General features: G+C 49.9%; 1 protein-coding gene across 1 annotated transcript; it reads left to right on the top strand.

Annotated features, from left to right (window-relative positions):
* Positions 1-1477: 1477 nt before the first annotated feature.
* Positions 1478-14145, top strand: LOC141977792 (retinal homeobox protein Rx1). The gene is made up of 3 exons (XM_074939475.1): positions 1478-1778; positions 9297-9547; positions 13702-14145. Exons 1-3 carry the CDS (start codon positions 1478-1480, stop codon positions 14143-14145), a joined length of 996 nt encoding a protein of 331 aa, XP_074795576.1.
* Positions 14146-14431: the final 286 nt, after the last annotated feature.

The following is a 14431-nucleotide window of genomic DNA, read 5'->3' as shown; positions in this document are numbered from 1 at the left end:
ACAGAGGTGGAGAGCATCTGTCCGCTGGGCTGTCTACTCCCTACTGGGCCATTCACACCCCCAAGACAAGGGACCAACCCAGAGCCTGTTCTGACATGGGACCGAGTTCAGGGGCGATGGAACAATTAATACAGTGGGGGTGCTGAGAGCCACTCAACCAAACTGTAAACCCTGTATCTAATGGAAACCACTTCAAGCCAGGAGATGCAGCAGCCCCCCCCGCCCCCCCAGCACCCCTCGTTGCAGCACCTATGGCCGAATTCACTTGTCCAGACCCTTTCCAGGAGGGCAGAGTGTCTCTAGGCTGCCCGGGGAAAGACCAGGCCCAGTGGAGAGCTCTCCAAAGCAGAGGTGGATGTAGGGACAGGATGTGGACAGGGAGGTGTTCAGAAACATGGGATGATGGTAGGTCTGGCTCCTCCAGCCTGCTTAGCTGCCTGGGGCCCTGGAGCTCTGCCCTAGCCAGGGATGGACCCTGGTCACCTGGTCTGGGGAATGTTCCTGGTGCTGCTGCATCCTTGGGCCAGAGGGGTGGGTGATGGCAGTGGACTGCGGTTCTGACGCAGAATCCAGGGGGCCAGTGCGTTTCTCACCCTCCTTCTCTCTCTTCTTTCCTTGCAGATGAAAAGAGCTGCGCAAATGAGAAGAGGGTGAAAGACAGACAGAGAGAGAGAGGACGGTGCCAGGAGTGGGGCTGGCTGCCTGCACCTCAGCCACTCACCCACCCACCTCACCCATCCTTCCACTCACCCCCAGCCACTGACCCCACAGTTACAGACCCACCTCACCCATCCTTCCACTCACCCCCAGCCACTGACCCCATAGTTACAGACCCGCCTCGCCCATCCTTCCACTCACCCCCAGCCACTGACCCCACAGTTACAGACCCACCTCACCCATCCTTCCACTGACCCCCAGCCACTGACCCCACAGTTACAGACCCGCCTCACCCATCCTTCCACTCACCCCCAGCCACTGACCCCATAGTTACAGACCCACCTCACCCATCCTTCCACTCACCCCCAGCCACTGACCCCATAGTTACAGACCCACCTCACCCATCCTTCCACTCACCCCCAGCCACTGACCCCATAGTTACAGACCCACCTCACCCATCCTTCCACTCACCCCCAGCCACTGACCCCATAGTTACAGACCTGCCTCACCCATCCTTCCACTCACCCCCAGCCACTGACCCCATAGTTACAGACCCGCCTCACCCATCCTTCCACTCACCCCCAGCCACTGACCCCACAGTTACAGACCCGCCTCACTCATCCTTCCACTCACCCCCAGCCACTGACCCCACAGTTACAGACCCGCCTCACCCATCCTTCCACTCACCCCCAGCCACTGACCCCATAGTTACAGACCCACCTCATCCATCCTTCCACTCACCCATCCCCAGACACCCCCCTCTCCAGCCTCTCCCGCCTCCCCACATACACTGCCAGCCCCCTGCTTCCCACCTGTCTGAATGCACCTGGCCTTGCAGGAGGGCCCCATGAACGTGCTGGAGGCAGGGGCCCTGCAGCAGCAGGTGTTGCTGAAGGGCTGCGGAAGCGGCGCGGGGGGTGCAGGGCGCGTGCACAGCATCGACGTGATCCTGGGATTTAGCAGGGATCAGGACTCGCTCCTGGGCCCCCTGCAGGTGCCCGGCCTCGCGGCCAGCAAAAGCAGCGCGAGCAGCCTGGGGGAGGCCAGCGGAGCGGAGCAGCCGCCGGTTCCCTGCAGCGCCCAGCCCCTGGGCTCGCACCCGGAGGAGGCGGCTCTGTACGGTAAATAGGTTCGCAAGTCACATCCAGCCGCCGGCGCGGGGGGCACAACCGGGTCCAGGCGCTCCAGGCCGGAGCATCCTGCCAGGCAGCCGATTCCCCGGCGCAGCGCCCGAGCCGCCCCCAGCTGGGAGCTTCCCTGCAGCGCCGGGCGCGGCGGCAGGTTCAGGGCCGCCAACAAGCGTCCTCGCTCCCCGGCACTGTGCCGCGCAGCCAGCCTGGCTTGTGCCGTCGGGGCTGGGCGAGGCAGGCCAATCCCAGCGGCAGCCGGGCGCCCTGGGGCGGGGAGCCCCCGGAAAAGGGCCGTGCCCGGGTGTTGGGGGGCGGCTAGGGGTCTGGGCTGGGTGTGAGCGCGGAGCCCCGGGCGCCTCCCTCCCCGTGTCTAGATCCAACTTTTTGGAGACTTTTTCTCTCTTTCCCAAACGCGAAGAGCCCGGTTCCGCGGCGGCGCCTGGCCCGGGCCGGGGTTGTCCCCGCACCAGTGTAATTGACGAGTCTCTGAAGCTTCGCCCTCTTGAAACTCCGGCTTTCCCCGGCGCGTTCCGGAGCTTTTCCTGCGCGCCTGGAGCCCGACCCCGGGGAGAGCCGCTCGCTGCCCTCCGAGTCCGCCCCCGGCGGTGCGGGCCCAAGCCTGGCGGGGGGGTCTGTCTGCCGGCTTGGTTCGGGTCTGTGATCCGGACGGGGCTCGGCAGCAGCCGCCCCGGGCCAGCCCGGGGTCACTCCGCGGAGTTTGGAGAAAGAAGCGGGGCCCGACTCCGAGTTGTCCTTTGCCCCCGGCAGGGCAGAGGGACCGTGTGGGCTGCACAGCCCGGCTTGGCGGGGAGACGAGCCTGGGAGCCCCTTTAAGCGGCGCTGAGGGTTGGGGCTCGGGCTGAGCGCTCGGCTCCCCGGAGAGCCGTCGGGCCGGTCGTGGCAAGAAGTCTGGGAGCGGTGCGGGACCCAGGGGCGCAGGGGGCTCGCGGTGCCCGCTCCGGGCCCAGGCAGTCTCGTGAGTCGGGCATTGGGCGCTTTCTTCCTTCCTCCCGGCAAGTCCCCTGCCGAGGTGTGGGCTGGCCGGCCGCAGGGACGGGGTGGGGGGCAGGCGGGCAGGTCCCTGGCCTGCATCGGGGTGCGCTGAGCGGCACCTCTCGCTCCCAGACTTAGCGCCGGGGCAGCCCCGGCTGCGGAAGGACAGGCCGGCCCGGGGCATCCTCCAGACCCGCGGGTCATCTGGGCAGCGGCTGAACAACGAGTGAACAGCAAAGAGCCAAGACCCCGCTCCCGCCAAAGCTGGGGGCCGGGACCCCCAGAGACACCGGCACGATGTGTAATCTGCTTGGACCATCGAGTGTGGATCCTAGTAGGAACAGATCAGACACGGAAAGGGGCCTTAAAAACAGTGTTCACGTTAACGGAAAGAAACTCATAAGAACATTTAACTAACTATAAAAGATACCTCTGTATACGTTAGTGTGTGTACACACGTGTGTCTGTATGTGTCGGACTACATATGTGTGTGTATGTGTATATGTAAATATGTGTATACTGTACCATAGATCAATCATCATCTATCTATCCATCCCCATACACTCTATCTATCCCCATACACTCTATCTATCTATCTATCCCCATACACTCTATCTATCTATCTATCTATCTATCTATCTATCCCCATACACTCTATCTACCTATCTATCTATCTATCCATCCCCATACACTCTATCTACCTATCTATCTATCCCCATACACTCTATCTATCTATCCATCCCCATACACTCTATCTATCTATCTATCTATATATCTATCCCCATACACTCTATCTACCTATCTATCTATCCCCATACACTCTATCTATCTATCCATCCCCATACACTCTATCTATCTATCTATCTATCCATCCCCATACACTCTATCTACCTATCTATCTATCCCCATACACTCTATCTATCTATCCATCCCCATACACTCTATCTATCTATCTATCTATCTATCTATCTATCTATCTATCTATCTATCTATCTATCTATCCATACACTCTATCTATCTATCTATCTATCCATCCCCATACACTCTATCTATCTATCTATCCCCATACACTCTATCTATCTATCTATCTATCTATCTATCTATCCCCATACACTCTATCTATTTATCTATCTATCTATCTATCTATCTATCTATCTATCTATCTATCCCCATACACTCTATCTACACACAAACATAGGAAGAGAGATCTTTTATTTCTTTTATCTTATTTAGTTAGTTACTTAATTTAATTTCCTTTTTAATTCTTCAAACACACACGTGTCTCTATTATAGAGGTGTCTATACGTGTGTACAGATATAATGTACACACACATATATACAGTGGGATCTTTTATTTAGTTATTTATTTAGTTTTAGTTACTTAATGTAATTTCCTTTTGGACTTCTTTAGACTCACACATATGTGTGTATCTGTGTGTGCACGTGTGTATGTGAGGAACACCACACACTCCAGTACATCATTATCCCAGCGAGATCTGATCACATTTCCCTTTGAAGAAATACCCTGGGATTATGTATTTTCATTTTATTTAAATGTTTGTATTAGATCCCTACCGATAGAAAGGAGCTGGTAATCCTTATCAAATGCCACAGAAAGATTTCAGATACACTGGATAAAAAGCTTAAAGACGAAATGTTCCAAGGTTTGAAAACGCTTATAAACGCTCAGGGGGAAAAAGGTCATTAGCCAGAAACAGGGGGTGGGGGCAGAGAGGTAAAGAAACCAGGTACTTTTTGGGGAAGCCATGTTGATGGGCCTGTTATTCCCTCTGCTGTTTTCTCTCTGTTCATTTTGTAGTTAAAGGGAATAAATACCTTTCAGAACTGCCATATAGCAGAGCTGGGGGGCGGGAGCTAAAGGAGTCTCTAGTTTTTCTACCACTGGTTTCCATAGTTTATCTGCATTTTTATGTCATAGAATTTCAAGTGCCATATTATCTCCAGCAAGTAAAGATTGTCCAGATCTAATTAATATTTTAAAAGAGAAACACCACAAAGATGGTGAACTTTAAAAAAAAAATTGAGCAGGTTAAATCTCAGTTTATATTTGTGATTTTTTTCAGACACTCTATAGCGGATTTTTCTTTTTAAAAAATCTTACTTTAGCCTATTTCTATTGCATCTCTGAAATGTGGATTTTACTGGTCAGTCAACTGCCTGTCTTTTTTCAAGACAACTGCAGGGATTAGCTATGAGAATTTCATTATTTTCTTAAGTAGCAGAGGGGTAGCCCTGTTAGTCTGTATCCACAAAAACAACGAGGAGTCCGGTGGCATCTTAAAGACTAACAGATTTATTTGGGCATAAGCTTTCGTGGGTAGAAAAACCACAGTGGTTTCTTATGCCCAAATAAATCTGTTAGTCTTTAAGGTGCCACCGGACTCCTCATTATTTTCTTAGGTGATCTGTATTGAATGGACAAATATGTTGTCAAAGACATTACAAGAGAATTTTTACTTTGCTCTGCTAAGTCAGTTAGTAAAAGACAGAAAAAAGAAAACGATTTAAACTGAAAGAATTAAAAATCCCATGCTGATTGTGATTTACAGCCATATTAAATTAAGGTTTGAATTAATTTACATGGCAGGTGGTTTATTAATTTGAGCTTTCATATGAAACTTATTTTTAATTTTTGTTTTTCATATCTTTTTTCTCCGTTCTTGACAGGACACTAAATTGTGGAAGCTTATTTTTAATACACATATAAAATAATAGCTTTCACAAAGAATGTCATAATCACCCATGTAAAATAGATCAATCGATAGATTCCATCGATCTATCTGCATTATATATATAATCTTCAGAACCTCATCTGGTGAAAAATCAGTGTGGTTCCATTGAAGTCCATCTGATTTACCCCAGATAAGAGTATACTTGACTCATTAACTGGACATGGTGTTCCCAAACCCTTCCTGTGTTACGAAAATCTGCACTCCATTGATGAAATTCCACTGTTGTAATTCCAGCCCAGTGGAATGACACCACCATAGTTTATTCTGATAATAGACCAAAATAGTTATAATATGCAAATTTCCTTCACGTAGGCAGGGTCATAGACAGTGAAAGAAAATGCCTTTGGTGTTAGTGATTAATCACAGACACACACTGAAGCTCCCTGGCTCCGTACTAGATTAAGCTAGATCCTGCAGTCGTTGCACAGCCAAAGCTCCCACTGCAGTCAGGCAGGGATCAGATCTATTCATCAGCCTGGCTTTTTGTCTCACTGATGTTTAAACAAAGAGTAAGTGTGAAAATATACCTGTGGGTGTATTCTCATTGGGGTCACTGCACTGTATCCATTAGGTTCTGACTCTGTATAGGGCGCAGAGGCACCATGGCAGATCCTCAGCTGGTGTAAATCAGCTTCAGTGGAGTCATGCTGATTTACACCAGCTGACGATCTGGCTCACTGCCTCTGTTTAATGCTGATGGGGTTGGGCTTTGAAATCAGAGGGAGCAGACCATCATTTAATAGGGAGTGGAGTATATGCTCCTAATATTTGCATGTGACAAGTGGGGAGGGTTGCAAGCACTTTGGAGGCCAGGATTAGAGTTCAGAATGACTTGTCAAATTGGTCTGAAATCAACAAGATGAAATTCAATAAAGATTAGTGCAAAGTACCGCACCCAAGAGGAGGAAGAGCAGAGACAGCTACAAACTGGGGAAGAACTGGCTCGGCATAGTACTGCTGAAAGGTATCTGGGGCTTAGAGTGGATCCCCAATTGAATACGAGTCAGCAATGGGATGCAACTGCAAGAAAGGTGAAAATCATTCGGAGGTGTATTAACAGGGAAGACACTGGAGGTAATTGTCCTGCTCTACTCCGCACTCAGAGGACTGGGTATCACACTTTAAGAAAGATGGAACAAATTGCAGAGTCCAGAGGAGAGCAACAAACATGATAAAAGGTTTAGCAAACCTGAGCTATGAGAGAAAGTTTAAAAACTGAACATGTTTAGCCTTGAGAAAAGACGATTGGGTGGGGGGTGCGAGGAGGCGTTGTTACAGAGAGGGCGGGGACCAAGTGTTCCCCATGTCCACTGAAGGTAGGGCAAGAAGGGATGGGCCTAATCTGCAGCAAGGGAGATTTAGGTTAGATATTAGGAAAAACTTTCTAACTCTAAGGCTCAGTGAAGCTCTGGAACAGGCTCCCCAGGGGGGCTGTGGGATCCCTGTCATTGGAGGGTTTTAAGACCAGACTGGACAGACACCTGTCAGGGAGGGTCTCAGTTTAATTGGTCCTGCCTCGGCGCAGGGGGCTGGACTGGATGACCCTTCCAGCCCTGCATTTCTGTGAGACAGTGAGACAGCCTCTTGCCTCTTGATTCACCCAGGGTCTGAATCAGACCTCATTAAAGTCTCCTCCAGTTTAATGGAACTGGCTCAGGCCCTCACTTCCCATGGCAGCCTTGTCCAGCCATCCTCTCTCAGGCTGGGGAGCACTGCTGTTTGAAAGGACCACGTTCCATGGGGATGTCTTTATGGTTCTAGTTTGAGTATGTCCAGGTTCTCTTGCAAGGGACGTTGGCATTCGAGCAATCCTGCCCAGTTGCTGTGATGCTGCAGTGCTGGTCACAGCGCTGCCGGGAGGGTGTCTTGCCCCCTTGTGCACATGCAAACACAAATCCAACCCTGTCGAAGCTCATGGCGAAACTCCCATTGACTACAAGGGAATTAGGATTTTGTGGGTAATAAGTATCTGGCACCTCCTCGGAAGCTTCTGGAGCAGAGGTCACATGCTCTCGCTTGCCCTCTTCCTGCATGTGAACCATGTTACTTAGCTGCTTTTGTTGGACAATCTCAAAGTGCTTCACTATGTGGAGTTTATTTTACAGATGGAGGAAACTGAGGCACTGAGAGGGGAAGAGATGTGTCCAAGGGCACACGGCCAGTCAGTGGCAGAGCCGGGACTAGAACCCAACGTGCTCAAAGCCAAGCCAAGCCCCTTGCTCTCTCCACTAGAGAATGCTGCAAGTCCTATAGCCTACTCCTGTGGTTTGGGTATCATCACAATGGGCAGCTGTGGGACCCACTCTGATGTTGGAAGGGGAGGACTGTGACTTTGTACAGGGAATAAGCAGCAGGAGCCGGTCAACTCTTAAAGAAATGAACAACCTGTTTCCTTGGAGGAGAGTTCATCAATCTGTCTGTCCGGGGGCCAGCTTCACAGTGCACTCTGGTTGCTTTGACCACTCTGGTGACACAAAGCGGCTGAAATGCCAGGTTCACTGGCCAGGTTTATGGCTGCTCTGTGGTGCTGGAGTGGCACAAAGCAGCCGGGAGGTACTGGTTTATCTGGACTTCATTGCTGATGCCCCTCTCCTAGTGCTGTCTCAATGCCAAGAGTCCCTTGTGAGTGAGGGTTGGAGATGTTTTGGAAAGTCAGAGCTGCTTGGAACCTGAACGTTTCCCATGAGATCTTGGCAGCGTTTCAGGGGAGTGGAAGGGAATAGCTAGGAAAGGATGAATAAGGGTGAAGTGCCCAGAAAGCTGGACCATGTTGTGCCATGAATCTCTACTGGGCTCACAAACGAAGCAGGAGGGATCTGGGAAGGTATCCAAGGAACAGGCAACAGTGGCCTGAAGTGTGCTGATGAGTCTGTGTCCAGTACTGAGCAACTGCACTAGCTGGATCCGGAGGAATGCTGCATTTGAGTTCCCTGTGGCGCTGTTTGCAAGGGCAGGAGGGTTAGCCCCTCTGTCCAGGTGGGTAATTGCTTCACTTCCCCCAGGCACTTTCATTTAGGGCTGGTCTGCATGCAGGTTTTGTACTGATGCAGTAATCCGAGCACAAAGCTTATTCTCAGCGATGCACAGTTCCTACCCAATATACAGTAGAACCTCAGAGTTCTGAACACCTCGGGAATGGAGGATGTTCATAACTCAGAAACATTCAGAACTCTGAACAAAACGTTATGGTTGTTTTTAAAAGTTTACAACTGAACATTGACTTAATACAGCTTTGAAACTTTACTATGCAGAAGAAAAACGCTGCTTCCCCTTTATTTTGTTAGTAGTTTACGTTTAACACACTGTATTTGCTTTGTGTGTGTGTGTGTGTGTGTGTGTGTGTGTGTGTGTGTGTGTGTGTGTATGTGCTGCTGCCTGATTGCACAATTCCGGTTCCAAATGGGGTGTGTGGTTGACTCGTCAGTTCGTAACTCTGAGGTTCTAGTGTATTTAAATCAGCACAAACACTCTGTGCAGGCTGATTCTTCCTCACTTACTGGCCTGAAACTGTTGTCCAGCCCCGCTATGCACTTTAAACAGCTGTCACCTTCCACCCCAGAGGTGGCTGCCTTTCAGTGGCAGGTAAATTGATCCCTAGATATAGTTTTCACCTTAACAGTTGCTACTTAATAGTAATTCTTAAGTTGCTCCTGCTGCAGCTGTAGTGTGACAGAGGGACCTGTCTGGGTCTCTCTAGTGAGCTGCAAGGCTGGTGTTCCCTGCCCAGCTCCGATCTAACCCCTAACTACTGTCCCTGCTGCAGAAGCCAACATGTTCCTAAATAAATGCGAGGGAGAGCTGAGTGAGCTGCGGAAGAACATGGACAGCGAGGGCACCACGCCGGAGAACACAGAGGAGGAACAGCCCAAGAAGAAACATCGCAGGAACCGTACAACCTTCACCACCTACCAGCTGCATGAGCTGGAGAGGGCCTTTGAGAAATCCCACTACCCAGACGTCTACAGCCGGGAGGAGCTGGCCATGAAAGTCAATCTGCCGGAAGTCAGAGTGCAGGTGAGGGAGGGCCAGACGAGCCTGTTACTCCTGGGCACCAGGTTAACCAATGCTGTATGCAGGAGCCTTTCACCACTAGGTCACTGGTTCAGTCCAGCTCAGTTGAATATGTGTGGAAAATTTCATGAAAATGAGAAAATTTCAGTCATGCCTGCAATTTTCTTGTTAAAAGTTTAATTTTATTTTTAAAAGTCAATTTTCAACACACACAAAAACTTTTATGCAAAAAAATTTCATCCAGTTCTGAAAATGATGCCTTAATGTTAAATGTCTCACAAAGCCCTTTTGCAGACTTAACAAACCATAGATACTAGAATGACTCTGGCCACCACTGAAATGCAGCCAGCTCTGGGGTGAAACGCAGAAGCAGCTATTTTGCACCACACAGCAACGCCGCAGGGGAGCTTAGGACAGAAAGTGAAGAAGTGTATTAAATCCCATTGAAACTGCATTTAAGGAAGCAGGCTGGAATTTAGGCCAGGCATAGGGGACAACCCCCTTTGCAGGAGAAACCACAAGGGGTCTTTCAGGACCACATGTGGTCAGGAGTCAGGATCCTAGTTTCCAGGACATGGCTCATCTTTTTGAATGGGGTCTGAGCTGGGCCACAGTTGCACATTAAGTTGAGCCAGGGTTCATTGCCTCGGTCTCTGTCTCTAGGGGAGGCAGCATGTGTGGGAGAGGGAGAAGAGGAGAGACCTAGTGCACAGGCCTTCATCGCCCCCTGGGGCTTGACTCTCAGAGTGGCACTGGCCTTGCACCAGGCCTGAGGGTGGCTATACGTCGGCTACAGCACTACCAAGCCACCAGTAGGTGGGAGGAGGGATTAGTGTGCAGGGGGAGGGTGACCAAAGAGAGAGGGGGATGTCCAGGGGATCCATAGCCATGAACTTCACAGCAGATCCTGCTGCTCCATAAACTCAAGCCTCTAACACCTGAGCTAAAGGAGAATCTCCACGAGCTCTTAGCAGTTCAGACCCTATGACCCACAGCTGAGCAGTTCCTGTTCTTTCTAATAAGAGGCAGTGGTGTGCGCACACGCACACATTCACACACCAGCCAAGTCTTTACAGCATCACTGGTGCCTGGGGCCCGCCCCCAGACCAATTCCATATAAATGAAAGAGAAGGGCAGCATTTTATTTTCATCAGTAGATCTTTGTCATAACCAACGTGGAAACAAGTGATTGGCTAGTAAAACACAGGGCAGAACAGGAGTTTCAGTCAATGTTTGTTCATTCCCCACAAACTCCAGCAATGGGTAAGGCGGGAATGAGGGGATCAACTAGCTCCTTATTAAGTTGGAAACCACCCTGAGTAATTAAACAAGAAAATCAATTAAAAGGTAATTAACTGCATGCTATACATGGTTATAATACATGTATATTCCATGGCACTTTCTAAAGGATTAACAGACATATTAATAAGCATGTTCATCCAATTAAGTTTAAACCTACCACCAATGGCCTCCATGCTGGGGGATAAGATATTTTGGTATTTGATACTGATACGATCGGCGTGATTTCTAATTAAAATGTTCAGCGAAATTCGGTTGATTCACTCAAAAGACCAGCCAGCCCATGGCAGATCTGTGAGTGGTATAAGTTAGCAAGAGGATGGTTCTAGACTATTCTCAGTGGTAGAAGAGGACAGGACAAGGAGTAATGGTCTCAAGTTGCAGTGGGGGAGGTTTAGGTTGGATATTAGGAAAAACTTTTTCACTAGGAGGGTGGTGAAACACTGGAATGCGTTACCTAGGGAGGTGGTGGAATCTCCTTCCTTAGATATTTTTAAGTTCAGGCTTGACAAAGCCCTGGCTGGGATGATTTAGTTGGGGATTAGTCCTGCTTTGAGCAGGGGGTTGGACTAGATGACCTCCTGAGGTCCCTTCCAACCCTGATATTCTATGATTCTATTTTTGATTCTTTGACCTGTTTTTCAAAGATAGAAGGGTGGCGCATTTTTCGGGTGTGTTGTTCATTGATTTTGATAACTGATGTTCAGTTTTAATTAGATATGATGAGACTTCATAGTATGGGAGCACAAAAACACTGCATCATGTAAGACAGTATAATAGCATAGACACAGCATCTCTTCATCCGTTGCTTTCACTGGTGGCTGAGTCCTGGGGGCCCAGTTGCCAAGCAGGTGTAGCTAAGAGATTGGGGGGGCTGATTCGCAGCTGGTGAGGATCATATGACCATAAGAACATCAGAACAGCCACACTGGATCAGACCAAAGGTCCATCCAGCCCAGTATCCTGTCTGCTGACAGTGGCCAATGCCAGGTGCCCCAGGGGGAATGAACAGAAAAGGGAATCATCAGTTACCATTTATACTAGTTGAAGATCTGCCCCTGGAATGGTCACTGACTAGAAACAGGAAGTGGAGCAGGCCGGTCCAAGCTGACTGAAATGCAAACTGGAAGCATTTCTGCAGCCCATTGTTTTTGATAAACCCAAAGTGTTACTAGCAGCATGGGGAAGGACATTTTAAACACATTGATCTCTGCTGTAACTGAACTGAAAGCACTAGGAATGAGTTAGGCCCATGAGTTTGAACTAGGGCAGCCAACTTGACAATATTTAAAAAACGGACACTCCAGCAGGAGAGCTGGCACCTCCCCTGCCCTGCCTCTTCCCCCTCACTCTCGCCCCTGCCCCTTCTTTGGTCATGAGTGCTTAGGGTGACCAGATGTCCCGATTTTATAGGGACAGTCCCGATATTTGGGGCTTTTTCTTATATAGGCACCTATTACTCCCCACCCCATCCTGATTTTTCACACTTGCTGTCTGGTCTCTCTAGGAGCGCCCAGCCTTTCATGGGGGAAAGAGATATGGGACGGTGGGGAGGGTCAGTGAAAGGCAATAGTGGGGAGGAGTTTCTAAGGGGTGACTTGATCCTGGTCTATAAGTCCTACATGGGGAGAAGAGTATCAGGGGGTAGCCGTGTTCATCTGTGTCCACAAAAACAACAAGGAGTCCTGAAAGCTTATGCCCAAATAAATTTGTTAGTCTTTAAGGTGCCACTGGACTCCTTGTTGTTTACGTGGGGAGAAGATCTTTGACAATAGGGGGCTTGTTAATCTGTCAGACAAAGGCAAATCATGATCCAGTGGCTGGAAGTTGAAGCGAGACAGACTCAGGCTAGAAAGAAGGTGCTCATTTTTAACAGGGAGCAACCGACCTAGGGATGTGGTGGAATCTCCATCACTCGGCGTCTTTAAATCAAGACTGGGCACCTCTTTCTTAAAGATCTGCTCTAGCTCAGTGACAAGATCTGGGCTTGATGCGGGAATCACTGGGTGAGTTTTTTTGACCTATGACGTCCAGGAGGTCAGACTAGATGTTCACAATGATTCCTTCTGGCCTTCAAATCAATGACTGTGATCTAAACTAGAGGAGTTAACCTGAGACTCCCCTCTCCACACACACACACTCCCTGAGGAGGAATAACTGGCTCTGAGCAGCAGCTTTGGGGAAAAGAATCTTTTACTGAATGTCCAAATGGCCCTTTCACTGATTACCCCTGTTTTTCCTCTCTAGTTCACATCACTCCTCACAGTGTTTTTTCCTTCTCTCTGCTACTTATTATTTAACTCCACAAAGTGCTTTGGGGGAAGGTTTTCAGGAAAGATGCTATGCAGGATTGTGTGGCATTGTATTATCTAAATCATCCAAGAGTGACTTCCCAAACGAGGGACCAGATCCTCCCTCAGGAGTTAAAAAATCAACAAGCCTTTGGCCTTCCTAAAGACTTCAGGATTTTATAGCCAGCAAATGTAACACAGTAATAATGTGTGGGTAGTCACAGAAACATCACTCAGAATTGACAGGTTCTGGTGCTGCTTGGGTACTAAGTATGGGAAAGAACTGGCTGGTGTGTATGTGTTAGCTCTGCCTTCTACAGGTGGAATCAGAACTGCTCAGCCGGGCGGCCTAGGCCATATATTGCAGGATTCTCCTTTAGCTCAGGTGGTAGAAAGGGTGATGTAGGGGCAGGAGACTCTGAGTTCTCTCCTCATTGCAGCCACAGAGTTCCAGGTGGCTGTTGTAGGCAGGGGTCCGACAGTCCTAGGCTGCAGTGTGGAATGTTGGTGGAAGCTGGTGGGCTAGGACTGGGGCAGTTAGTCACGCTCCAGCCTCTCCTCTTGCAGGTGTGGTTTCAGAACAGACGCGCCAAGTGGAGGCGGCAAGAGAAAATGGAAGCCAGTTCGATGAAACTCCACGACACCCCCATTTTGTCCTTCAACAGGCCCCCAGTGACCGCCAACGTTGGGCCCATGAGCAACTCCTTGCCTCTGGACCCTTGGCTGACTTCCCCCATCTCCAGCGCTACCACAGCCCACAGCATTCCAGGTTTCATGGGGCCCACCCAAGCCCTGCAGCCCACCTACGCCAGCCACTCCTTCCTCAACACTGCGCCTCCCATGGCTCAGCCCATGCAGCCCATGGCACCCACGCCGTACCAGTGCGCCACCCCCTTTGTGGACAAGTACCCTCTGGAAGACGTCGACCAGAGGAGCTCCAGCATCGCGTCCCTACGGATGAAAGCCAAGGAGCATATTCAGACCATTGATAAAACCTGGCAGCCTATTTGATTAATGATGCCCCCTCCTATCCTCCTGCAACTCTCCCGTCTCCTGCTCCCACCAGGCTGGCTACTCTGCATCCTGGATTGCTCAGAATGGATGTTGGATGTTGGTGTTTCCCTAGGGGGACTGCCAGGCCTCCCCATGCAGCACCCTGTCTGGCTGCTACCAAACGTCCCAAGCCAGAGCTCAACGCAGTGAGGCAGGGCAGGAATCCTCCCCACATACCGCTACATGTTAGAAGGGTCTCGGGGTTGAACTGATTGGCATCATGAGCAAGGAAGCAGACGTGGAC

This window comes from Natator depressus, chromosome 25 (assembly GCF_965152275.1).
Source record: "Natator depressus isolate rNatDep1 chromosome 25, rNatDep2.hap1, whole genome shotgun sequence".
NCBI lineage: Eukaryota > Metazoa > Chordata > Testudines > Cheloniidae > Natator > Natator depressus.
The sequence above is the reverse complement of the archived record's forward strand: the minus strand, read 5'-3'. Positions and strand labels throughout refer to the sequence as shown.

Excerpts from the sequence above, each read along its gene's own strand:
- LOC141977792 (XM_074939475.1), top strand. The coding sequence starts at position 1,478 with ATGCACCTGGCCTTGCAGGAGGGCCCCATGAACGTGCTGGAGGCAGGG. Across the intron at positions 1,779-9,296 it reads GGAGGAGGCGGCTCTGTACG|AAGCCAACATGTTCCTAAAT; the intron begins GTAAATAGGTTC and ends TCCCTGCTGCAG. Across the intron at positions 9,548-13,701 it reads TGCCGGAAGTCAGAGTGCAG|GTGTGGTTTCAGAACAGACG; the intron begins GTGAGGGAGGGC and ends CTCCTCTTGCAG.